The sequence below is a fragment of the Acanthaster planci genome, linkage group LG02 (genome assembly GCF_054643075.1).
Source record: "Acanthaster planci isolate LZ-2023a linkage group LG02, COTS_SCS, whole genome shotgun sequence".
Classification (NCBI taxonomy): Eukaryota; Metazoa; Echinodermata; class Asteroidea; order Valvatida; family Acanthasteridae; genus Acanthaster; species Acanthaster planci.
In genome coordinates, this window is record NC_141778.1 from 4,501,933 (window position 1) to 4,527,738 (window position 25,806).

Consider the following 25,806-nt stretch of genomic DNA (forward strand, 5'->3'; position numbering starts at 1 on the left):
TATTCTGTCCGTCGGTCTGTTATGGTTTGATTGGGAAAATGAACTGAAATATTCTCAGAGGTAACAAAAAAATTATGTGAAGTGTTAGAACCAGTGGCACCCATAACAGTAGCAGTCTTCATCGATCAGAACTTTAAAGTTTAATGCTGGTGGTCACCTCGTGGCCCTAGATTACAGCCTAAACCTTAAATTTTTGGAGCCATATGATTCAAGGCAAAAGGCTTTAAGCATTTACACATTTCTTAAATAACCTCAAAAACATGTCAAAGGTTTGCTGATAATTAAAAGTATGCAGTGTAAATAAGAACGCTTTCCACACGACCGACACCATTGGTGACGATTCTCTTACCTTTAGTAACAGCATGGTTCTAATTGTCTAAATTTAAAGTCTAATGAACAGAATTAGTGTCAATAAGGCCTTATCAAACTTAAACATAGATACCCAATGGCATTTTCAATCAAATGAATCGTGAATATATTAATCAACAAACCAATCATTGCAAAGAGTCACTCATAAGCTAATCAATGATGAATCCTTCGATTCCGTCAGTGCCGGTCACCCAGAAATCAATCAACGATGCATCCAGTCAAACTGTCATGGAACAATCCTCGAATCATAATTAACTCTAGGTGATCCCAACAGAAATGGAACTGTAGTCACACTGTTCCGACATATTACCAAAACTTTAGTTGGTTTTTTTTTTTTTGAAAAACCCTTTCTGCTAGGAATTGCCCCGTGGCTGCTTAAGAAAATTCAACACACGCCAGCATGGCTGATTTCAAACGATATTGTACGTCTTAATGTCAGTCTGAAACGAAACAAAACGGAGGTAAACTGAACACAAATTCATCACTCCTTACAGTTCAGACAACCGGAATTCAGCCAATATTCACTTCCTTTTTCAGCTTTCCAAAGCGTTTCCTCGCTTCATCGTACAGCACGTAATCTGTCTCCAAAAAGCGCCGTAGCTTGTTGGTGACTTCCAGTGAATGTATCTTCTTTTCCGTTGTCTGGAATTGGTCCACGAATTCCTGCCTGTAGCCCCTCAGGTAGAGGGGGAGAAGTCTCTCCATGACCCGAACGGTGTTGTCGAGGTCGTCGGCGAAGCCCACCACCAGGAAATCGTCCAGGTTCCGCAGTGCCTCTTGCAGGGTGTAGTTGGTGGCGTCGTGCCGGCTGCACCGCTTGTCCTCCCCGCACATGACCAGGGCGAGGGACGACAGCTCGAAGCCGCAGTACTTCCGCTGGATCGCCCGGCTCTGCCTGGCGTCGTTCCTGCTTTTGTCCAGCAGCGTGGCACATCTCTGCAATGTGGTGTTCCTCGCTTTAGGGCCCAGCCTCAAGTTGTCAGCCGATTGGATTCCCTTTCGCTTGTTCATGATGTACAATTTCCGGATCAGGTAGAACATCTTGGTGAACCGCTCCACGGGGTCTGCGAAGACGGTGAATGAAATGGGCTGAAAGTCTCCGTACTTTCGGAAGTTGACATACCGATGACCACCGACACTCAGGTAAGGAATTGGGTAACGGTACAAATACTCAAAAATGAGCTTCTCTGTGTAGGGGTGTGCCTCGCCTCTCGATTTGGTAATGTTGTCAGGCACCATCGTCAAGATGAGGGAAGGGATGTTTCTCTTGCCGACCGTTGCCATGGGGTTGATGAGCGACTGGCTTCCACACATTGCTATTCTTATGAAAGTGAGTTTCTGGGCCAGCATCAAATCCTTAGTAACGGCTGCTGGGTCAGTACGCAACTTCCGGTACAGGACATGCAGTTCGTCTGCAACTTTTTCTTCGCTCACGGATTGGTCGGCTTGTACCGGTTGCTTGTCCTCTGTCCGTATAGTCTCCTGCTCCAGCTCGCCATCTGTATTCGGCCGGCGGTCAATCTTGGGTTGAGTTACTCCTCTTTTTTCACTCTCTGCAGTCTTAACCTGCGACAAACCAGTCACCTTCCGAAATTGAATATGCATGTATGGCATTCACTGGTAAATAGAAACACAAGGCTGCCGATTTAGGTGGATGCTAGTGTCTTTGTATGTGTCCGTCTGCATGACAAAAAAACACACTTTAGTTTCATCTCAAAACGTCAGAAAATCTATGAATCCGACCCCACTGAAATTTCCACAGGCAGGCATTTCGAAGAAAAAAGTCGCATGTTATAATATCCACGGACACCATCCAAAGATCAAACGTGGTTAATAATTAGACAGTTGTCAAGTGATAGAAAACGCTCTAATGGGGGTGACTCATCGCAAGAAGTACTGATTTTTGATAATGCACAAACACACGTTGCAAACATTGTTGCATTTCTTTCTCGATTCGAATATCTGTTCTTGAGATCACTGATAACACCATCAATAACGAGATAAAACAACTTCATGTAACCCGCAGATAAGTTATTGATATCTGCACGGCGCCTTGGATTCTGTTCCGGCGCTTACCTCAATTAATCAATAAAAGCGGCTGACATTTCGCAGACTTATTAATCTTTCATTTCAATGAAAAAAAAGTGAGAACCCTACAGTGTGCTCGGTTTTGTTTGTTATATCGCACACTTGCTGAGGCTTTATATTTTGAATACAACAAGGCCAAAACTTGTCTCGTTTTGACAGATGTAACTTACTTTCAAAGGATCAAAAGGATTAGGTGTTAGCAAGGTTACCATGTCACTGGAAGCGAAGTGAGCACAAGATGGATTTTTGGACAAAGGGAGAACCACCATTGTAGGGTGAGCTCCCAGATAAATAACGCAGTTCCCAATTTGCTATGCTTGGAATTCTACAGTTTAGCTCAAATATGTTTTTTTCAAAATGAAGTAAAGTAAATGACCTGAAAGTAATATGTAATTTTTCTAACGATGTGTTCCGCCTCTAATGTCTCAGTTATATAATGTTGCAGTATACGCATGTATATCCACAATTTCAAATTGACTGATTCCGTTGTGGGAAAAACTCCAAGGAGCGGGGCATCAGGGATTATCGCTAGTGACAAGAGGGTTAGCGCGCAACAACTGGATAAACATGGGCAACAAAAGGATTGATTTGGATTAACATGGACCCAACTGTTGGATTAACTTGGGTGAACGTGAGTAATACATACCGGGGTCTACTTCACGCCCGTCCAGTAAGAAATTAAGTAATCTCCACTCGTGGAGTTTTCCTGTTGATAACATCTGTCTAAATTAATTAGCAAGTGTTTGCCAGTAAAGTGAAAAGATGATTTACCCAGAAGCGATTAACTGTAATTTGAGTTGCATTTAGCAGATTTTAGAAGAAATGCAAATCAAATAGACACAAGAATCGTCTTTCTTCCATTATTCTTAAAAAAATGGAAGACAATACCCCATGCTCCACCCTTGTATGGAAGAACCACCACGTAATGCACAGATTAAATTGAAGGGCCGAAGTGTCATCATTGCCCCCAAATTTTCGCTTACATATTTTTATATTCTCCATGTACTAAGGTTCGAGCGTTACTTACGTGAGTCTGTGCCGTATGTCCACCCTCACTACGGTCTGCCTTGTGCAGCTGTCTCTCTAGCGGCTTGCTCCTGTCTCCGGCACCTAAGTGCTTGCTGATGAAGACATGAACGATCAAGGCTACAGCCAGCAGAGAAGCCACCAGGACCAGACGCGTGGTACACCTCATCGCAAACTCTGAAGGGTTTTCACTATTAGAAAGGGTGTTGTATTAAACACCATTGTCTGCCATACACCTTACGAAGACGCACAGCTTAAGTAGAATCCCTGACGCGTGAAGTAGGTTCAGTTCCTTTCTGTCTCCTCAGAACCGACTGTGTGTCAGCCTAGTCCGCTTGCCGTCGCTGTTTTGAAAACAACTTTGAATGAACTGAAAAATACCGAAGCACTTAGTATTCTCACAGCCGAAGAAAGAATCGCCGGGGACTCGCACATCCCCGTCTTGCGTGCGGCGTGGGACCTCGGAGCTTAGAAACAACTGATTCTCGTTACACCGGCGAGTTATTGTGTATGACGGCAGCTTTGGCCTGTGCTTTTGTCTGCTGAAATCGATGAGTATAATGCACCTAGCTCTTCGACACCAAAGGACTGAAACCTTGTTATCGATATAGCACAGCGACAGCAGTGTCCAAAGCACAAATTCCAAACAATTTTCGAATGGTTCCAGGGATGGATCCAGACATTTTTCGGGGGGGGGCAGCCGGAGATTTTTTTAATGTCTCATTTTTGTGGACAAGCAGAAATGACGATGAAACATTGTAAATTCCATACATTGTTTACAATGGTATTGGTGCACTTACTTTGCTCCGCGCCTGGGTTCCTCAAACCTTTTTCAAGAATTTTAATTCGAAACAACAATTTAGAATTGTGTTTTCATTTTTTAAGAAAAAATGTTCTGAATAGGGTGTATTTTAAAGGATTCATTTCGTGTAATTTATACATCACCTTCATTAAGCCGGGCCTATTACTGTTTCTGTTTCTAGCTTTGATACCAGTCTAAAAGTCGTCCGTCGAAGTCTTGTCATATACCACATCTTGATCTTGCTTGTTGCAAAACACAAAATAGTTATCATTCGGTCTTTCAACACCATAGGCCCGCTCAGCGCCAAAATAACTTCAGGTACACTTTTACGTTAAGGCTAATTTGTTGAGTATGACTGTCACGGAATGGTCACGGCGTCTGTGGTCGTTCTGTGTACTGAAAAGTGCCAAGTACCGATTTCTGAGTTAAGTCCTGAAGTAAAGAATCCAAGGCATTAGACAAGGGATTAGACCCAGTGGATAACTGCGAATTTAATCTCCTCTTTGAAGAAGTGCTGGTTTTGACATGACCAATCGTTATGGCGATATTCCCTGGGTTTCTGATGAGCAGCTGCAAAGAAATTTCCATGGAGATGTACCCCGAAGTTTATAAACAGTGAGATGGACCATCGAATTTTCCCCACCCCGTTTTTGAACCAACATCAAGAAAAGACAAAAATGGCGGTAATGAGAAATGGCTCCCATCTTTGGAAGGATACCATATGCTCCTCAAACACTTTTGGACAGGAGGGTGGGCCTAATGACCCCCCACCCCACTCCATATTGGTGCCGAACTTTCCGACAGCCAAAACGCTTGAAAAAGACGTTTTGAGGAGCTTGAGCGGGAAATTTACGTATGCACCTATTATGGTAGTCTTGGTCTCAAGACGTTAGTGCTTGATAGCGGACACCGTGCATAGTGCACCTCCTAACGATTCATGATTAGACTGTGCGCCAGCTCGCACTAAGTAAAAACTAGTTAAGCGGGGGCGCTCTTCAACAGAAATTAAACAAATATCGATCACTGACGTCTTGGGCCAAGACTTGTATCGTGGAATATGCCCACAAAGGAATGTGGTGTCCCACTTCCCGCTTTTAGAATTTGCACGATCAGGAAATGTTAGAATTTTGGTCTCTTTATACCCACTCATCGGCACGCAGCCGGCACTCAGTGCCCAAGTGTATAACTGCTCATTTTTCTCAGAAAGGAAAAGCCCTGGAAAGTCTAGCTTTTCTATTTGAAATCTTTGAATTTTAGTTTATTTGTTTGTTCTTCACATGCAGAAAGAGGAGTCACGACAGACTGGTAAAAATATGTGTTGGTTCCACAGGCAGCGGTCCAAGATCTTAAACAAATATAATCAAATTTATATGAAGTTTCAATCAAAACTGAAAGATAAATGAGTTCTAGTCATCACAAAGAATTTCAAGACAGGCAAATTTTAAAATTTGAATGAAATGTAAATTCCCCAAGGTCAGACATTTATGCATTATAATTAAAAATGTAAGGTTTTTCTTTGCGAATTCGCAAACGTAAGCGATTTTCACTGCAAATCTTTCGTGATGTCGAATTCCTTTCAGATTGCGCATTCACCTGAAGTATGAATGGACCTTTAAATGGAAACTATAACCCTTTCCATTTTAATTCCGGAAACCAACAATGGGCTATTACATCATCTTTAATCAGTATAATTACCTCTTCCGGGAAACTTTCTCTTCTCACATTCTGCACCCCTGTGGATCCGCGCCTATGGGTCCACGCTAGAACCGAAACTAATATAGACGAATGCAGCGTCACTTCACCGGAAAGTCCCACGGCCTCGTCTTTAAATTAATGGTGACAAGCGCAAGCATGGTTTTTTGAGTTTGTCTGGACCGCTTGCATGCATGGGTACACCAGGCAAGTCATGCACACAAGATAACATCCACGCACACTGCATGCACTGAGCGGGTTCTTACGCTACTGGAGAACTTTTCGGAGATGTTCCTTCCCTTTTTTAACCACCGGCGGGTCAATTAAATTAACAATAAGACAGGTCCGACGCCTTGATCAAGACTGTACTTTAGTTAGCGGGAGGACGATCAAACTAAAGACCGAGTTGCTCAGTTGGTCATAGACAGGACACGGGTTCATAGTTCGTCACTTAACCATCAAGCTGGTGCAAGATGCCCTGCCGGAAGACTCATTGAAAAGGTCACAACCCAACATTCGGTCAGTGCTGAGGGGGTCACGGAGCGTCCTTCTGGTCCTGTTTGTCATCGGGGTTGTGATGACTGTCACTTACTTCTCCGTCGTTCTGTTTTGCTCCGTAGTCGTACACACCGTCGTCCGTGACGTACTCGCGAGTAGGTCTGGGTCTTCTGTTGTTGGCCAAATGGTCTGGTTCTGTGGGTGACTGCAAGGGATGTAACTTGTCTTTCACCTTGGCGGGAGAAGCCGAAGTACTCTGCAAAATAGGCCGTGGAATTATTGATGTGAAGTTGAAGTTCTTTGAGCTCAAAATTTGGAAGAAAAAAGCAGCACACTCCCGATGGCATTAAGTCAATTTTTATTCGCTGCAGATGTGCTTTCAGTCACGACCCGTATTCTTGAAAAAAGACATGATTTTCCCATATGCATGTAAGTAGGATTTGACTGCACTGTTAGTTGTTTACAATCTTGATGAGGAAAGTAAATACCATTTGGTCTACATAGGCCTATCAGAATTTTCCATTGGGGGAAATTGGGAAGAAACAGTCGTGGTAGGTTTGTAGGGAAGTGCGAGTGATTATAAAAGACAATTTTGGATTTGAATCTTAACTTCAAGTTACAACTTTGCTTAAATTTGATACAAGTACTTAGCTTCATCGATGATGGGAGTTCTTTAATGTATCTGCATAGCGCGGAAGTTTTGGTGTGAATGCATGCGTCTTCTTCGCTTACCGCCCATAGCACAAGTTGAATCGTGAATTTGTCTAATGTGCTCAACTCACCTGAAACTTGCTTTCATTCTCGAGTTTCTGCGGTTCATTGCCTCTGTTTTCTCGGTCGAGCTTTTCCTGCAGCCTGCTCCGATCATAGGGTTCGCTTCTCGTTAGGACATAGACGGCAAGCCCGGCAAGACAGATAAGAACCAACGCGAAAATTCTACTTCCAAGTTTCATTTTTTTCTTGATGTAGTTGCTTCTCTGGACAACAGGCTCACTGTTGATCGTGGCGACGTACGGAACAATCATAGCCTCACTGGACGGCGAAGATAGGGCGCTGGCTTTGATACGAAGCTTTCTAAGCGTGCTTTATTTTCCAACAAAGCTTTGGAGGTTGTAAGGAGCCAGAACATTGTGGCTGCTCGCTGAAGTGACAATCAAACTGAAACATCATGGAAGCAAGGCAGTAGGCCTACCGTAGTAAACTAAGACTTATTTATGGCGGCCCAAGTTATCCGTATACATGTACGTGCACAGCACGCGTCAGAGCAGGCGCATTATAATGCTCTTTAATATGTTCACATTATACCTGTAATGCTGCATGTCTTAAAGTAACATCTATGTTCAGGTGCAAATAGTCAGTAACCCATTACATGTATTTGGCACAACATGGGCGTAAATCCCGGGGGATGGGGGGTTTATAATCCCTCCAGTTTTGATGAGAAGAGGGATGGGCTATTGAATCCTTTTTCGAGGTGAGAAAAAAATAAGGCGGATGGATTTTTAAGATCAAACAAAACGTGTTGAATAGCTCTAAAAAGGAGAACAATAAGCCATAAATATGCCCTTCTGATTTAAGATTGGAAAGTGATTCATATTACAGAAGTACATCTGCATCATGGACATCGCCGCCTACGGGCTTCCTGTATCATCTTATGGTGTGAGCACCTCACACTTTTCAAATTTCCATGGCCAGGTAAGTCATCCCCCAGCACCCCCCACACTCACGGCACAAATTTACGCTAATAATGAACAAGCATAGATAAATCTACAGGTATATTAGTGACAAGACCATAATATTTGAAAAAACAACATATGGGTTGCGTGCTACTACGTATAGTCATGGAGGAATAGCCCTACATTGCTTACGTATTGACTGAGTTAGAATTTGCATACTCCGAAATTCTGTTCTATACGAGCATTTTGTGGTCCATGAACTAGTTTTGTAGAACACTAGGTTGGAAGCCAACAACGGGACTGCTGCCTTGTATTTCTGATAAATGTAACAAAACGGAGCTTTCAAAAGAGCTCTATTTTGTGAGGAAGTGTAGGCATCAATTTTCAAAATGGCGATGGGCCTCAGGCGCACGACTAGGGGTGATGATTGTGGAATTGAAATATCTTCCGGTCATTGGTTAAACTCAACAAACAAATAGAAAAAGAATAGAAAAAGAAAGATGAGGAAATAAGCTTTTATTTGATGTGTTTCTTGAACACCGGAGAAACTAGTGATCCTGATATTTTGAAGTAGGTTAATCATCGTTGATATGGCAGATTTATTACTGATATACAATCACCATAGTGCTGTTCACAATGTAAGGGATCTTTCACTAGCCTTTTTTCACAATTTTATTGGTCTATTATAATGGATAATACCTCCCTCTGGTGATACCCATTAGTTATTGAGGTATGGCGGACACAACAGGAGGGCGCTATTGATACGGGTACAGCTTTTTTTTAAATGTAACTCTATTGGGTGAAAGATTCTGTGTTTACTTCAAACTTGCAAACTTAAAATAGCGCCCTCTAATGTGTCTGCCACAAAAGGCTAATGCCTTCAAAGTTGACGGTATACGATTTCGCCGCCATAGTATCGTACGACAGGTCATCCTAGTCCCTCACAAAATGACCTTCAGATCAAAAAATTGGGACCCCAAAAAGTGTTTAGACTTTTAGTATATTGTAAATCTTTTCTTTTTTTACAGAAATAAGCCACAGAAAAATCGTAAAAGATTTTTTCAAATGAAATTCATGTTCTCCTTTAGGGATACGCATAGACCGGGAGAAAGAGAGCTGCGACATGAGTGTCTCACTTGTTAGAACCAAAATGGTGGATTATGCGTCAGTGCACACGAACAATTAAGTGGTTCCAAAGTCTGAGATTTGCGCAACTCTCTCTACATATGCAGCTCTGTGAATTGCCAGAGCTGTGTGAGTCATCCGTCAGTGTTAATTTAATCAAACGTTTGCTGTTACGCATTTTTTTTCTCGATCGCTGGCCAATAGGAATCAAAGTTGCTAATCTTGCTTTTGCTTGGGCCATTCCCGTAAACTTGTGCCAGGCGTGCGGTATATTTCATTCAATTATATTTTATAATTTCCCAAACACTGGCAGTGTTATATGATTGTGGACCACATTCTATAACAAATCTGGAATTATTTTAACACAAGACTTGAATCCTGTCGTGGCCTCTGACAACTGTCCAGCGCCGCACATAATTGCCACGCCTGCCCAAAGAGGTTTTCCACAGCGTTGTACAGGGACTGTACAGTCGACTGGTCGGTTGGCTCTATATGGGGGGAGGGGGTTCACCGTCAAGGCAAGGCGTAACGCGACACGGTGGTTAGATCTGCTGATGGAGGCAAACTAAAGCTACACCGTCCATGTAACACCTTAAAGGGTTGCTGCATCAATTTCTTGAATAGAAACCTCCAAAATGCACCTTTATGTCTTAGTTGACCTTATTTTCGACGTTTGTTTCATTACATGTGTTTCGAAGGGTATTTTACCGCCATTTTAGTTTCGATGCTCATGAATATCTCCATATTCATGAGCAAAACTGTGATGTCATCTTAGGATGAAGCATCAATGTTAAATTGGTCTGTACAAAAAAGTCCTGCGTTTTTGTAGATTTTCCTGGACTGAAGTTTTCCTTTCTTTGCTGATTCATTGTTGTTTATGTGCATAGCTGTAAGCAAGCATCAATCCCTTTCTCAGAAATGTTTTTCAGTAAGTAAATTCTCGGTTCGCAATTTGAACAGAAAACCCTATGCACAGACTAGTGTCTTCCCTCGATGACGTCACAGCAACAGCACCACCAGTTGATGATTTTAATTGCTTAAAAGCATGACAGTACACTTTTCAGTATCTTTAGCCAAATAGGAAAATCAAAGAGTTTTCATACACATACATTGAAGATGAATACAAAGTTGAAGAAAAATTGTGTCTCACAGTTTCTAAGAAAAATTCATTGCAGTTACACTTTAATTCCAAGTCTAGTTTAATATCAGTCACTGGCTATGAGTACTGCCAAAAACTCACTAAAGACCCAAACTGAATAACTAGGACAAAGACCGACTAAGCATTCAGAAAGTAAAAATAACGATTCAAGTACCTAAACGAGCGAAACATAGAACCATTACTTAGGCTAATCATACTTTGACACGATATATATTATAATACAAATCTCCAATGCGGAGAAAAACATAGATTTGGAAAAACAAATATGAGTCAGTAAGTAGACCTGGAAATTTTGTCAGCCATATCACTTTATTATAGTACATGCATCAGTACGTGTACACATTATCATTATCAATTTCTTTGTACAAACATCACGTACAGGACTTGCACTCGAGAAACGATACATGTATAGCGTTCGTTGGATCCAAAGTCCTCGGCACATAAGTTATTGAATAATGCCTTGATTTATAATTATACATGTACATGTCTCTATAAAATCTACACCAGACAGGGTCTTTTGTTACTGATACTGCATTTCGCGTAGAGACCAGGGGCTCTGTGGGTTATTGGGCGCCACCTTTGGAGCCATGCCCTGCCCATGGGTTTACTTGACATTCAACACCCAGTCTTGAAATGTGTAAAAAAAAATCTCCTGTATCTTTAACCACAAATTATTTACCTATCGCGCGACATTCTTCCTTAGTACTCAAAGATGTGGTATAGAGGGTTTGCATGGCTGTCAACTTGCAGGCCAGTGTTTTTTATTCCACGGGTTGTGCACAAAGGAGGTTTTTCTGTGTAACAGAACTGCCTTGCAAGATGGCTGCCAAGCAAAGCCTCTACACAGAGCGTTATGCTGTACGGTACGTATTGGCAACCAGCCCTGAATACCACATTTTGATGTGTACAGCCACAGTCTGCATGCAAACATCATTGGTTCTGCAGGTGGGCAGAAGGACACCAAGGCAATTTGGGGCACCCAACCTGGATATTTGTTCACTGGACCGAGTGTATTTCTGCAATCTGTTCTTTGGACCCGCACATGAATTGTGTGTGAATCATATCCAACTGCAAGGTTCCGTGGTGAGGGAACTGGGCGCGAAAAAGAATCCAGTCTTCTTTTGTGAATTTGTCAAAAGTGTGATAATGTGTGACGTCTGACTTTTGCCCGTCTGCTGCTATTTATGTTTATATTTGGAAATGCGTGCAAGGTGCACGTTCTATGGTCGTTGAATGATCATGTCTAACGCCATGATGTCTATTCAGCCTAAATTCTGGTACTGCTAGGATTTATGCCCACAACAAAAGAACACAGACACAACTGCTCCAATATTGTTCAGTTTAAAAAGAGAGCCAGGGTGCTTTTAAAGCAAGGAATGTTTATGACAGTCCAGTGTTATTCATGTAGTGAGTGCAGTGGCGTAGCTAGAATTTTACTAGGGGAACAAAGGGGGCACCAGCAGCTTATGGGAGGGCACCAGTTTTCAGTGTTGTGGTTTTTGGGGCAAGTTTATGTTAGCCTTGTTCAATATCCATTCTTCCGTTTTTCTCGGGGGGGGGGCACCTGAGTGGCACTAAGAGTTTTGTTTGAGGGGGGAGGGGGCATATTCCTTCAGCCCCCCTGGCTACGCCACTGATGTATTGCTAATGTTATCCATTGTTTCCCACCCATAAATTACTTCGGTCCAAACTAGAAAAGGTCTGGTTACTAAAAAAAATTAATATTCCAAAAATACTGGCACTATCTTGGGCTAACATGTAAGTAACGTTAATACAGCTGTCTCCGCGTAATCACAAACAGTTCGAACATTGGACAAATATGGGGTATTCAGGGTGTATGTCAAGTCGCCATGAGATAAACGACACTCGCTTTCTGTGAAAACTGATCGGATGAGTGCTGATACTCGAGCGTATAGTGCACGCATCTTCAGAGACTGTCACAAACGGGCAGCTATCGGGTCGGTCTGCTCTTCCAATAACAATGGCAGCTGAGGGGCCTCCATCAATCGGCCCCGTACACGAGCTCTTTGTGGTGCTTTTTCTGGTGGCCGATGCTGAGCTGGTGTTGGAGTTGGACCATGGCCGCGGCTGCCCCCGTGGCCTGCCGGTGACCCAGGACCTGGTTGGCCGTGTTGGGAACCGTCGCAGAGAAGCGGGTCAGGTTTTCCGGGAGCTCTTCTTTCTCCTTCAAGTTCCCCTGGTTTTCAAAACGAAACACACGGGAAGTTCAAAAAACGAGAGGCCAAAGGAGCCGTTTTTGTTCCATCAGCTTGGGCGGATGCCGATGATCTACCCAAGGTGCTAACAAGAAAGGGCCGCGCGAATAAAAGGTCGCGAGCTAGTAAATACATATTCATGTAGACCGAATAGCCTCAGTGGCCTGTGAAGCTGATGTTTTGTAAGAGACAAAGCTAACTTGTGTTTCTGTGGACATGTGCTACGTTTCACTGCCATGCACTGGTTTCAATCCAGGACACTGGTACGAACAGGTCGCCATGGAAGGATTGAAGTGACCCTTAGCAAACAGTACTATTGACGGACCCTAATGTGCAATATTTGAGCTGCCATTTTAATCACTCGCGTAAATGTGTAAAGCGAATTTGATAAACTTTAACCAGCATATTAAACCCTATTTGTTCACTGTCACTATGGTAAACGGTCAGAGTAGTTAACTGCTCTTCAGTAACTTTAGACCATTTCATTTACGATTATTTTCACGAACGTTCAGTGAGTATTCTTTATATTATCTGGACCTTTCCCGTCGACAAACAGAAAATGAAGAAATGATGGTTTTTGTGATTGGTATCATCATCATTTGAATACTTATGGCAACCATTCCCACCTCTGAGTACGGTTTACTCGCTCGTGTAAATGGTGAAAAAAGGAACAACTGGACTGAGCTTGATAACAAGTCATGCATTTCACCTGTAAGTTCAAGGTTGTCACGCACTTACCTTTTGATCGTAGTCTTTCAGAAATCCCCAGCCTTCTTCCCTACAGTTGGAAATGAGAAGGAAAGAAATTTGTATCTAAAGCACGCGAGTATGAAAAAAAAAAATAGGGCGCGGAAATGAGACTTAAGACTTGCCATAAAAGTTAAAGTTACCAATTCCTAGAAATAGTCTCTCTTTTTTCAAGGTAAAAATGAATACCAGATTTTTGTCACAGTTACACCCTACTTCTTTTAATACTGGGCTAGTGTGCATTTGGACAGGGTACGGGAATGACTGAAAGAGTAACACGTGTGCATGTACATGTACATGTACATGTACATGTACATGTACATGTACAGTACATGTATACTGTCTTTTATAGACTAAATCGAGAGTGGCGCGGGGATGACCGGCTACATGTAAGCTCAGCTGAGGTGTGGGTGAGAATAAAGAGGGGCGTGGCTCCAAGTTACGCTCCTTCTTTACTTTGGCGTCTTCAGCACTTTACTCAAATCCACTCTTGACTGTCTGCAATCATTCAAATACGCGATCTGCAAACGAACACAAACTCTATTTTGTGACGTCGGATCGAATTTAATTCGCAAAAGTTGAACACATTCAACTCGAGTGTATTTCGCTGCAAATGTTTTGTGATGGTAATTTTGCGTCACTTTGGAGCTCGGTTGTAGTATGTACCGTCCTTTATTTTATTGCTTTTTTCAGCGAGCCCCAATAATGTCCATTTGTTGTACGTTTTATAAAATGACTTCTTACTGAATTTTAAACTTCTGAGATCAAATGAGTACCAATAAACGGGATTCTGTTGAGTACTTCTGACCTTGCTACAATCGAAAAACTTCAATTCGTCATTAGTCGTGGAAATTTTTTAATAACTTTTAAGATGTGTCCAGAATCCGGACAGAACACGAGAAACAGTACCAAGGCCAACATAAGTGCATGAATAAGCATAGACAGGAAAGCCATTGTGGCAATTACAGTCTGTTCAAAGTTTCTGCGGATGGCCAACTCTGGAGCTGTTGCTCCGCGTTGATTTAGAGCTTACGGGCTAACATCAGATGGGGGAAAAGGTCCCAAACAGAGGGAGTTACAATTTTTTTGAGTAAGTGGTGCTGCCATTAACATATTTACCACTTTTTCACGCCGTTCTTCTCCCGGCCCACCGACTCCCGCCAGATCCGGTCGCCCGTCACATGGTCACACTCCCGGTAGTCGACATCCGAGTAATTCTTGGTGACCGGCGGCGGGGCGGAGCGGCTCCCCGACGGTCGTTCTCTCTCCGCGGGCACGCATTTCTTGTGGTAGGCACTGGAAACACGGGGGAGAGGAAGCCGATAGCCGGCCGATGTGGCCCTATCACTGTATTGTTTCGACATATCAAAGTTTATTATTATCTTGTAAGTTTCTCAACGACAGAAATTCACAGTAAAATACAACGTACAATGAGCTAAGGGCATACACATAAAGAACTTTTGATCATTCGAGTGAAGCCAATCGGAGTTGTTTTTCAGATCAAATATGCACAGGACTGATTTACAATATCGAAGTCATGTGCATGAGTAGCACAGTTAAGTCACAACTTATGTTCCATTTCAAATCCTCTGAAGTCACAGTGTGAAGGAATAGAAAATGCCTCCGTGCAGCGGTGAAACACTGTCAGGATGATGACTGTTCAAAATACCACGTCTGTTGGCGACAGCAGGATTATTGTTTTACGTTTGTTGATAAAGCTTTCAACGACCATTTAGAGCATCATCTCACTAGAGATTTTCAGGGCGTCGATTTGGCGTCTCCGATGGACGTGCGGTAAATGCAGCTTTTCCACTTATACATGTATTTATATTCGGCAATTGACCTGTTGAAGTCTGCATGCACAAAACGCTGGAATTCCACACCTCCCTGGGCCTAACACGCCATGCAACGAAGGGCTACTGCTGTTCCGACTTGTGGAATTGTAACTCTATGTAAGACCGGGACACTTTTGACACTGATCGTCAGGGCTTAAAACGACTCTCCGATGCACATAAGGATGCCGATTCTTTGACGTAGCTGTGATGAATAGATTCACCAGAAAACGCAGAGCAATAAGCCTTCCCAAACTCCGCTGTTTTACCTGAAAAGTGTCTTCGAGCTTTGAGTTGTAAGCGAAGAAATTATATCCCAATAAACCTCAAGTTGGCTGGGTTGAGAAGGCCATTCGAAGGAATGTTAGATCATGGTTAGCTGTCCCTTGTCCCCCTGGGCCAAGTGTCACTCAGTGATACATTGACCACGACTTTTGCATATAAGCCAGTACACGTACATGCATAGAGGTAGAAACAAGGAGTTGCCTTTAAGTTGCCATCCGTGACGTGGCAGCTACAACGAGACTTGGAGACGTTTTCAACAGCTATAACGAAAATGATGACAGTCGGGGTTTCTTACTCGGGCACTGTGTCAGTCCCCAAGCTCCGCTGGTGAAATAATTTGAGTAAACATTCACCACATTCGGCAGTGTTGATAACGCACCATCAACTTTCGCTGATCAAACAGAGTGCCATTTGCAATCTCTTACGGTGCTGAGCAACCCGCCAGCCAGCCTCGGGCTCTGAGTAGTATTCAGTCCTCCATCATGGTCGAACTGATGACGGTCCGCAATGGGAATATACGCGTTGCAGAAGAAGATATTTGGGTATATGGCGTGATAACAGACGAGAGAGAAAATTGCCGAATCAGTGTCCATGGGAGTTTTGATGAATTTACTTAGTCAGTCCTCTGTCAGCGCTGAGTTGATTTCTTCGGAAATTCACGGTATGCAGAATGAAATAATCTTGGCCAAGGACGACCCTCATCAAGTTGTGATCCCGAGTGGGACGTTCAGCAATAGTTCTGGGCGGTCTAAAGCCTCTCGGGTGAATTAAGTGGTTTGGAATCGGCCTGAAATTCTTTGGTTTGTCACAAACCATAACACAAGCTCCAAGGACACGTCAGGCCCCGGAAAATCCCCCAATCCGGCTGTGTTGCACTTTGGCCGATGTATTTACATACCGTTCATGGTATCGATCGGTGTGGTACTTCAGTGTATTATTTGGCCCATTCGAAATCCCCCATTGACCTCCGCACACGGTCTTTTGTCGCAGATGGTAACAAATTGAGACCGTGCGCTGTTGCTTGGAGACGGCCAAACATAATCGGGCCATACCACTCATGCGCATTCAATATCGTTGGCGCGCGGAACGACACTGAACACCTCACGCTGCAGTACGGAAATAACGGAAACAGCAAGCATAGTGTGTTTGCCTGTGACAGGTGCATTTTAAGATAAATATTGACGAACAAAAACAACTTGTGCCGAGATGAAGTGAATGAAACGAATATCTGCATCAAATGATTGGTTTCCATGCTTTGCAAGTCCTAAGACCAAGAACAAAAGAGTTTCAAATGTAATCAATTTGCCTCTGGCAAAATAATGAAGTCAACCGTCACATGACTATTTTTTTTTAGAAAGAAATATAACTAATTTGACAGCAGACGACAACATGTCGAAGCACGATTCACTGTGGACTGCGCTGTACGACATTTCCCATCTGGCTAAGGCTGTTTGACGTAAGAACACTTATTGTTCCTTCATAGCCTCAGTCAGTGTCGGCACTTTTCTAACACAACGGCTTGGTATATACATTTAATAGTATTGGTTTGTGGGGATGTTTTAATCAGAAATTCATATATAACCCAATATATTGGGGGGTTTTTTTTTGGGGGGGTTGTTTTGTTGTTTCTTAAATTGAGTTAACAGGAGCTGTAATCGATTGCAAAGGGGCCTGGTGTTTTGTTTGAGAGGCAACCGAACGACGCTGTAAAAATGCGCACGCAGGGGCAGTTATCTACGAAAGCCCTGTAATGCAATCAAATACATGTAGGCCTCACCTATATGTTTTCAAAAAGTGAAGTATATTTTTTTGAAGTCTGTTTCAAGGGGGAAATGTGTTTTTTTCCAACTTCTTTTTTATGAGATACATTTTTCCCAAAGTTCTTTTGTTCGAGGCATACATTCTCCAGTTCGTTCTAAAGAAACATTGTTTGTATTTTCAGAAGCAAGTTGCTTTTAAGAGACATATTTTTGTGAAGTTTGCTTTTTATGACAGATACTTTTTCCAAGTTTATTTTTCACAAAAACAACGTTCAAAAAATATAACTCTTAAAAGCAAACTGAAAAAATCTCCTAAACACTAACCTGGAAAAATGTATCTCGTAAATTCGATTTGTTTCCAAAAGTACAAACAACGTTTCTATCTAAAGATCTTACTGGGACGAACTGGAGAACATATATTCCGAACAAACGAACTTGGGAAACTATATCTCGTAGAAACGAAGCTGAAACAAATAAACTTCGTGAAAACAAACCTGGAAAAATATACATCACGTTTTTAAAACATATACTTGACGGCACTCCAGGGCTTTCGTAGTTATAGGCTTCCCTGAAAGAGAAAGAATTCAATGCCAAAACATTACACCAGAGCAAGGGCAGATTCAGAAACCAAAATAATTGGGGGGGGCAAAAATTGGTAATCATCTGTAACTTTTGGGGGCCTTTCTGAGGGGTAAGGCTAAATGTTCACGCTTTGGGGAGGAAAAGAAAATGAAATACTCCCACAAAATTCGCCCTTATCTCTTTACATTTCCATGCAGAGCCAAACCTTTGAAGAGGTCACTGTCTCTGCCCTTCTTTGGCTCCACCAATGCACTAGGATGCATGGATGTAGTTAGGAGTGCTTTCTTCCGTAACTGAATAAATTTGAATTCTTGCTTTCTGCCTACTAATACCTAATTGAGACTGCACTGACATGCCAGCAGCAGCAGAGGGTTGCGGCTAAGGTTCGATCATGGAGAAATATGAAATTGGGACAAGTTCACACGCAAGGCGATGAAAGATTAGTTGTACTGCAGTCGGTCGGAACAAATATGCGTGTAACGCCTTGGTTTCAGACGTTCTTCTCAGTATAAGGTGCACTCGACGCATGTTACCTGTGAAGTTTACTTTGAGACATCCCACATTCTGCTGGCACGTGCTTTTGCTGTTATGGACCGATGCTGTTATGGAAAACATGTCACTCAAAGACAGGAACTGTCTGACATAACTGTATCTTACGGGTCTAGTCAAACTGGAATGATAGAAGATGTAGATCACGCAATCTCTCGACAGCTTCTGCATGCTGTTGTACAGAATAATGTTACATGAAACCCCCATGTACATTTTGTATAGTTGCAAGAGTTAAATTGTCCTGTCGATGAGAATGTCTAAAATCCAGGCATAGCCAAGATAACTAAAGGGGAAAGAGATACATAGCTTACCCTTGGCTGCTAAAATAGGTGAATTTGTTATTCATGGCGGCCTTGCGGAAGTTATACGACGTGTTTAGAAGAAGAAGAGTTTTGAAATGCAGAAACACCCAGAGGTCTACATGATGACATGTCGGGTGAACTTGTAAAACGTTGCAGATGTAGCGATGGCACTAGTGTCGACAAATAGTATGGTTGTACATGTATCTCACGTTCAGCAGAGGGCCATTAGACGATCGTGTTTCGAATCAGAGTTTTATTGTCTGAAAGAGTCTAGGGTAACTCATAAAACTTGCAGGACCACTCATCAAGTATTTATCGCTCTGACAGGGTCTTGAATCCTTCGCGACACTAAACAAAACGTGAACCTTTCTCTCAAGTTAACATTTTGGAAATGGCGAAACTCTTCTGGTCTTCCCAGTTTCAATACTGAGTATCCATCACCAGACTGGTCAGCAAACAGTTTGTTGTAGATAGAGCTGTCATCGTTTTAATAGGCGAATAAAGACATCTTTTGTGAGGTCTGTTTACTGTTTATTCAAGGAATGGGCACTTTTGATGTGCTACTGCGTGCTTAGCTGATTGATAGGGTTTCCACAGTAACTTGCCCCCTTAGTGGATTTTGACATTGCCTTGTTTGGCTAAGTTACATTTTAACCAGCATACAGTTTTATTTGGGTTATAATAACCAGTGAATGCGACTCATGAAAATTGTGTCGTCGGTGGCTATTAATTGTAGGCCTGTACTTCTAATGTTTAACTTTAACTGACATGCTGAATTTCAGGTTCTTTGGAAAAAGTTCATTTAAATAAAAATGAATACATAATAGAAAACGCACTACTTTTCCATTACTCGTGATGCTAAAATGACGATTCCTTCAACTCATGACAATACAGCAGTTCTCAAGAAATCGTCAGTATTTTATTCCACAGAAAGGACTAGAGAGGGCGCTATATTAAAGGAGCGTGTACATGTAATTGAAAATAAACCATTGAGTAAAAGGAGGTAAGTGAGCCGGTGCAGTTTCACTCATGTACAAAATACTTAGCATTGTGGGTGAAACAACCCTACCGTTTTTTTGGCAGAAGTTCCAGCAGGTACCAAATCGTGTAAATCGTAAATACAGCATTTTACGAGGGAAATCTTCAGAATTGTTCCTACTCATCGCAGCTTTTAGTAATGGAGGAGTTATTTGAGGAGGCCAAAAGTCAATTCATGCTTGGGCACAATGAAAAAGCGGAGGAATTGTACACAAAGATCATTGATGGTTGCAGTGCGGAAGTCGAATCGAGCGACGGAATGTGAGTAGCCTACCTGCTGTAAGTTACAACGTAACGCTAGGTGTACAACCTAACGTTACGGCCCACAGGCTATCTTCAGTTTTTGTCCTCCCACCATGATTTAAGCCTTACCACCAAAATTTTGGAGCGAGGCCCATAATATTTATTTTTAAAACATGAAAACAAAAAATGTACAAACTTTATGTTCTCTTTCCACACTTGCACAATGTGGAATGGAACAGCGTTGTCACTATTGTGCTGTAGACAGTTTGGAAAAACCCATTTTTTGGCTCATGACTTTGGGAAATAATTGCTCATTTCATGGGGTGGCCCCAGACTAGGGCCATCTGTGTAGTCCGGTCAACTGGCCTTCGCTTATCCAGGGCTCAGATGGGGGAGTTTACACTAGAAGACTTATTGTGAATCCCCCATAAGCCATCAAGTTAGGTTTTCCAAACTGCCTTAACATGCTATCTCACCCATGTGGACCCTTGAAATCAAGAATCGGATAATGTTCCGCCTTGAGCGATGAGCACACCTGGATCACGTTAATCGAAGGTTAGCAAGGCACATGCATTCTTCAAATCTGGACTAGTGCATTTAATGTATTGCCTGTGATTTTGTTCCCTCTATCATGGGTAAAGCCTCTCAACCTTTACCCCAACCAGGGCAGAGTTAGCCCCACACGTAGGGCTGTACTGGCTCTCATTTAAAATCTGTCTCTTATCTTTCGCCACCACATAAGAGACAGATTGTAAAAGAGAGCTACTACAACATTAGGTGTGGGGCTAGGGCAGAATATGACCAGCGTAGCACTCTGTGCAGAAGTTGTATTGGACTCCTGTGGATGAAATTTCAAGGCTCAATCTCTGATCCAGAAATTGTATCAAGGGCCTCATAAATGCCTAGTGATTTGCCTTGCTTTAAGGGTCAGTACTGCGTCCTGGGCTGTGCATCTTTTGCTTGATTATGACCCCTGACAGTAGAGAACCAGTCCCAAGCAAGTTAAATTATACAGGTGCAGTGCTTAATTAATTGTTCACACTTTTTCGAAAAGACTTTACATGTATCGGGATCGAAATAGCAGGCTGTATAACTTGAGATATATTACTGGTCAGTGTACTCAGGGAGCAGATCGCAGCAGTTTCTGCACATGAACTTCGCATTTTTCTGATGAATACACCCTTTTGGGATGTTGGCGTTCCAGGAGGCAGATTCTCGCTGAGGCATTCAACAATCGAGGGCAAATCAAGTACCTACGTGTGGACTTTGAGGAAGCAGTAGAGGATTACACTGCTGCCATTGGGATCAACGACAGCTTTGCAACGGCCTACTACAATAGGGGACAGATCCACTACAGGCTAGGTAGAAACCGATGTATGGAAGCCAATTAATGCCAATGAAAAATTAGTTTGAATTGTGATTTTGGATTTGTTAGGTCCCACGTGTTGTACCTGCATTCACCATCAGTGTAGGCGTAGGATTGCTGATGTCTCTGTACAGTGTATACTGTGGCCCTCATTAAGTTGATTGAATCAAAATACATGCAGTGTAGGGAGCATGTTTAGTCAGTATCTTAAGCAGGTAAAACAAAGTACATGTACACCAAGGAGAATGAGGTGGATGCAGCTCCGCACCAAATTCATTGGAAGGGTGCCAGGGGATCTGGAAATATAAAGTACATACAAATTTACAATTTACATTGTACCGTAGCAGTGGCCTTGTGGTTATTGGTTAAGAGTATCGGATTCATAGTCGGCGGGGTAAAGCTTCAGGTTGCAGGTTCGAATCCAGCCTGGGGTCATGATGCCAGTGCCCTTGGGCAAGGCACTTTGTCACTCATTGCTTCTCTCCACCCAGGAGTAATTGGGTACCTGTGAGAGCAGAGATGGTCATTGGTTGATTTAGCCGCTTTGCACCGAATAGTGACCGCATCAAGCTGTATACTCCCCAGGGAGCTGAGATGGTATTTGGAATGTTTTATAGACCCAGTGAACAGGGGTAATAATGGTGTACTTTGATCTCTGTTAAGAGGCACTTTATAAATGCCTATATTGTTATTATTATTATTACTACAACGTGAAATCATTACATAATTGATATTTAGGTCCCATTAGACCCGAAATAAATTCTAAAAAGGAGCGAACAGTAAAAATGGGGGAAAATGGAGGGGGGACGGACAGGCGCAGTGTTGTGATGAAGTTATTACAAGTTTTTTCACAAGCCCAGTCAATGGGATGAGCACTGAAAAAGAATATTTTTGTCCCAGTTCATATGAATAGCTCCTAAGTTGAACAAGGGAGGACTTGTGATAGACTCCAGGAAACACTTCGAGGGTTGATAAGGGCGGTAAGAGCTTCAGCCCCATGTGATGCTTTTTTTTTTTCTTTACATGTTGTGGCATTTTTATATTCAATTACTAACACTCCTTTGCCTGATTATTTGTTTTTTTGAATTCTTTCAGCCAGATTTAAGGAGGGCATTGAGGATTTTCAGAAGTCCCTAGAATACCAACCGGATTTCTCCGATGCTGCAACAGCTCTGCAAACAGCCCAAGAAGACCTCCAAAGAAGTGTTCCATCAACACCAGATGCTGACGGGGCACCGGAAACGCCATGAGCGTAATGATGAACCCTTTCAGTTACTTCTCCTTTCCTCTCAAGATTTGGTATTGACAGGCAGAGCCAGTCTCCACTTAATCCGGGCGGTTTAACTAGTTAGTTCACAAGGGCAGATCCGGTTTCATTCAAGTACTGGGACACAGTGTTACACACAGTGCCACATTCTGTGCACTTCGAAATGATCTGACGAACCTGCACGTATATCCATCACTGGTTCACAAGTTAGTTCCTGACTGAGGGTTTCTTGTTTATCACTGGTCTTCATACATGTACATGGACTAGTGTAAGAGCAGAATTTGATAAACCCAATGTAACAGATGTCCCTCGTAAACAACCATCCAACACTCGAGGTCTTCCCTGCACACATGCCATTCCCGCCGCCCACATTCGCAGTAACCTGAGGACACAAGTCCCTTGGTCAGTTGCCCTCATGGCATGACTTCATTGAATTCCCACTAAACTGACCTAACACCCCCTCTTCCTAGAGACGATGTCCTAAGTTATGTTTTCCGTATTAGACAGCATCTCGTGATAAACGATCATCACCCTTTTGTGCTCATTTTTCACATTTCACTCAGGACGAGGGTTAGACTGACTGTGAATAGACTTTTACTTTCTACCAGGCATAGCCACAAGGAGAGTGTGGAAGCTCTGTGTCCCGCAATACCCTATTCATTGAGTTATAACACTCATTTTATTAAACCGGAAGCTTAAGCGAGTTCTTGGAGTAAAAATAAAAGTCTCCTAATTAGTCGAACTCGACCGGTGCTTCTCTGTTCATCAGTTCCTTCGTCTGCAGCCACAACATCAGTTATGCATTTATCAATGTTATTTTATCATTGTCTTGGTCAAAGTCTGGATTATATTTCCCTGTGCTTTGATTGTCACTGCATTTAAATATCGAAAATAGGCCTCCACGAGGGCACTCCAGGACTTTGTCACAGTCTGTGCGGATGACTTCAAGCAGTCAAGAGAAGATCAAGATTTCTGAAGGATGAGGCTAAATGTTTAGGCTGTTTGGGAAGGAGGGGTTCAGAAATAGTCCCCTTTATCAGGGCGTGGTCCCCAAGGGGTCTGCCAATGGATAATGTAAGACTTGGTTCATGACTGGATAAGGAAGGCCCAGGGAGGATCCATGCATGGGGGGGGTTCAATCCCTTAGATTTTTTTGTCAGATTATTGCGGACAGGCAGACACGTAGATAATGCGTTACATTGTTATTGAAGTACTCTACAAAATATAACCCTTCCAGGATGCCATCGGAGTATTGTTACCATCATTTTATTTATTTAGTTGGTTTTTTTTGGTGTCAGAACGGGAGGTTAACCCCCAACCCCCCTTGGTCGAAATTGGGTGGATTGATGATGACTTGGTGCACGATTTTAACGAGGGGATATTATGAATCAGAGTGTTTGGCATCATTCCATATCGCCTATAAATAGGTGTCACGTTCGTATGTTTCATTGCACGAAGTCCCGGTATATTTCCCACAATTCAGTCAACATGCCTACACATGTACGTACATGTACGTTTGTATTCTCAAATGTCACAGACTTGTACTCGAGGTTCCTTTATGCGCACTGTAAAAGAGAAAGATCATTGTAAGGTGGGATGTAAGACGACGTGTGGTTAAGAATGACGATATGCTTTTATGGATGTTAACCGCCTTGAGTAGAAGCACCCCCTCATCGGTTGAAAAGAGCCATATTGGTGGGGAGTGTGAGTGTTCATTTTGTTGGCAGCGATGCGACCGTTTAACGCGTGCATCATAGTCGTTGACGCCATGTGATTCTTGGTAGCGAAGCATTCCGCGCTCCGTTGTGTTGAACAATAGAAATATGGAGCTACTGTAGGGCATTCTTTGAACAAAATATACACGCTGTTGTTGTTTCATGTTTATAACCAGTAGTCTTCGTTTTCAAACGGGTTGTATGGAATTAGCGGGAAAAACTTGAACCGGGTAGTTGTAATTTTCGAGTTGGTATCGCGTGTCCTGGTACTCTTCTTAGCCTCGCGGAGAGATATACGAAAGACACAGAGAAAACAAGTAAGCAACCAGTGTTCCACATGCATTTATTTCTCCTGACACTTATGAGTACAAGTACGCGCTTTTGTCTTGCCGTTCTGATCACGAACCCGCCTGGTTTTATACAAAACAAAACAGTTACGTACGGAGAACGCACGGCAGAAGAAAATCAAAACACGGGAACAAGGACACTAAAATACGGGTAACAAAGGCCGGCAAAGGAACTAATTTGAAACGACACTGAATTATAAACTTAGGCTAAACCAGCAAAGCAATAACTAAATGCAAAGTAAATCTAGTGGTTTTTTGCAACTTAAACTTCTCATGCAAGAACACCGTGAATTGGGACAAGCAAAAGCATAAAAGCAAAACTATTTACATTAGCACACTCAAGCACAATTATACAAAGAAAATTAGCAAGCCGGCAAAAACATGTTAATGCACAACGAAGCAAATTATATTCGGCCGAGCATAACCTTAAGGAGCCCAAAACAAAGACGAGAAAGATGAGGCCCCGTCTATTCAGTGCCATGGCTAAACGAGCACAGTCGTCGGGCAAACCACCTCCACACCCCGCGCCAGAACAGCCCAGCTCAGACAGGTAGGTTGGTGTCGGTCCTCGAGATTCGGCTTCTGCATGGAGTCACGGCACTCCAGGTCAACGGTCCCACAGCAGTGTCAGCCTCGGCCACGGTCTGCCGATGCAGAGGAGAAGACGACACGGGGGTTCTGACCCAACGCTGGCTATTTTGGAACGCACATGCTAAGACCATATAGGCACTGACAGAGGGAGAAACAAATGACTACGGAATCTTTTGTACGTTACAAAAACGTGCGTGAATTCCAAAATACCTTTTTCGGGGAGACACACCTTTTCAAAACAATTGGATCAACTGGGATCGTAACAGTACATAAAAAGGTAAATGTTAAAAGTGAGTACATGTACATGCAACTGCTTATCACTGCTTTGCAATTCTTAAATTAAAAACACGATAGTCCTGTTCTAAACATGGTAAGACGGGGCAGCACATACACATCGCGTTTAAGTTTACATCAATAATTGTTACGTAAACACTTGCTACCTATTAGCTGTGAGATCTAACGGTACATCCAGCAGTGGGTTTTAACACAATATTACTGCTACGTAATAAATTAGCCCGGAGCCGTTTTTACATG

At 42.7% G+C, this 25,806-nt stretch overlaps 3 protein-coding genes across 6 annotated transcripts; 1 reads left to right on the forward strand and 2 right to left on the reverse strand.

The window, feature by feature from the left end:
- Positions 1-121: 121 nt before the first annotated feature.
- Positions 122-7,739, reverse strand: LOC110975348 (uronyl 2-sulfotransferase-like). Its single transcript, XM_022227768.2, has 3 exons — positions 7,258-7,739; positions 3,485-6,731; positions 122-1,935 (listed from the first exon to the last, which is right to left on the reverse strand). Exons 2-3 carry the CDS (start codon positions 3,650-3,652, stop codon positions 880-882), a joined length of 1,224 nt encoding a protein of 407 aa, XP_022083460.2. The 5' UTR covers positions 3,653-6,731; positions 7,258-7,739; the 3' UTR covers positions 122-879.
- Positions 7,740-10,722: 2,983 nt separating this feature from the next.
- On the reverse strand, positions 10,723-19,193 carry LOC110975350 (ciliary microtubule inner protein 5-like). 3 transcript variants are annotated; one of them, XM_022227783.2, is made up of 4 exons: positions 18,715-19,193; positions 14,515-14,742; positions 13,387-13,426; positions 10,723-12,629 (listed from the first exon to the last, which is right to left on the reverse strand). In XM_022227783.2, the coding sequence occupies exons 1-4, from the start codon at positions 18,747-18,749 to the stop codon at positions 12,435-12,437; spliced, it is 498 nt and encodes a 165-aa protein (XP_022083475.2). In that variant the 5' UTR covers positions 18,750-19,193; the 3' UTR covers positions 10,723-12,434. The 3 variants fall into 3 exon arrangements, with proteins under 3 accessions (XP_022083475.2, XP_022083477.2, XP_086989490.1); XM_022227785.2 differs by having other exon boundaries at positions 14,515-14,691; positions 18,715-19,191; XM_087133364.1 differs by lacking the exon at positions 18,715-19,193 and having other exon boundaries at positions 14,515-17,330.
- Positions 19,194-19,707: 514 nt separating this feature from the next.
- On the forward strand, positions 19,708-23,366 carry LOC110975377 (uncharacterized). Of its 2 annotated transcripts, none has more exons than XM_087133365.1 (3): positions 19,708-20,004; positions 21,191-21,360; positions 22,448-23,366. In XM_087133365.1, the coding sequence occupies exons 1-3, from the start codon at positions 19,883-19,885 to the stop codon at positions 22,600-22,602; spliced, it is 447 nt and encodes a 148-aa protein (XP_086989491.1). In that variant the 5' UTR covers positions 19,708-19,882; the 3' UTR covers positions 22,603-23,366. The 2 variants fall into 2 exon arrangements, with proteins under 2 accessions (XP_086989491.1, XP_022083518.2); XM_022227826.2 differs by having other exon boundaries at positions 19,714-20,004; positions 21,191-21,348.
- The last annotated feature ends 2,440 nt before the right edge of the window (positions 23,367-25,806 follow it).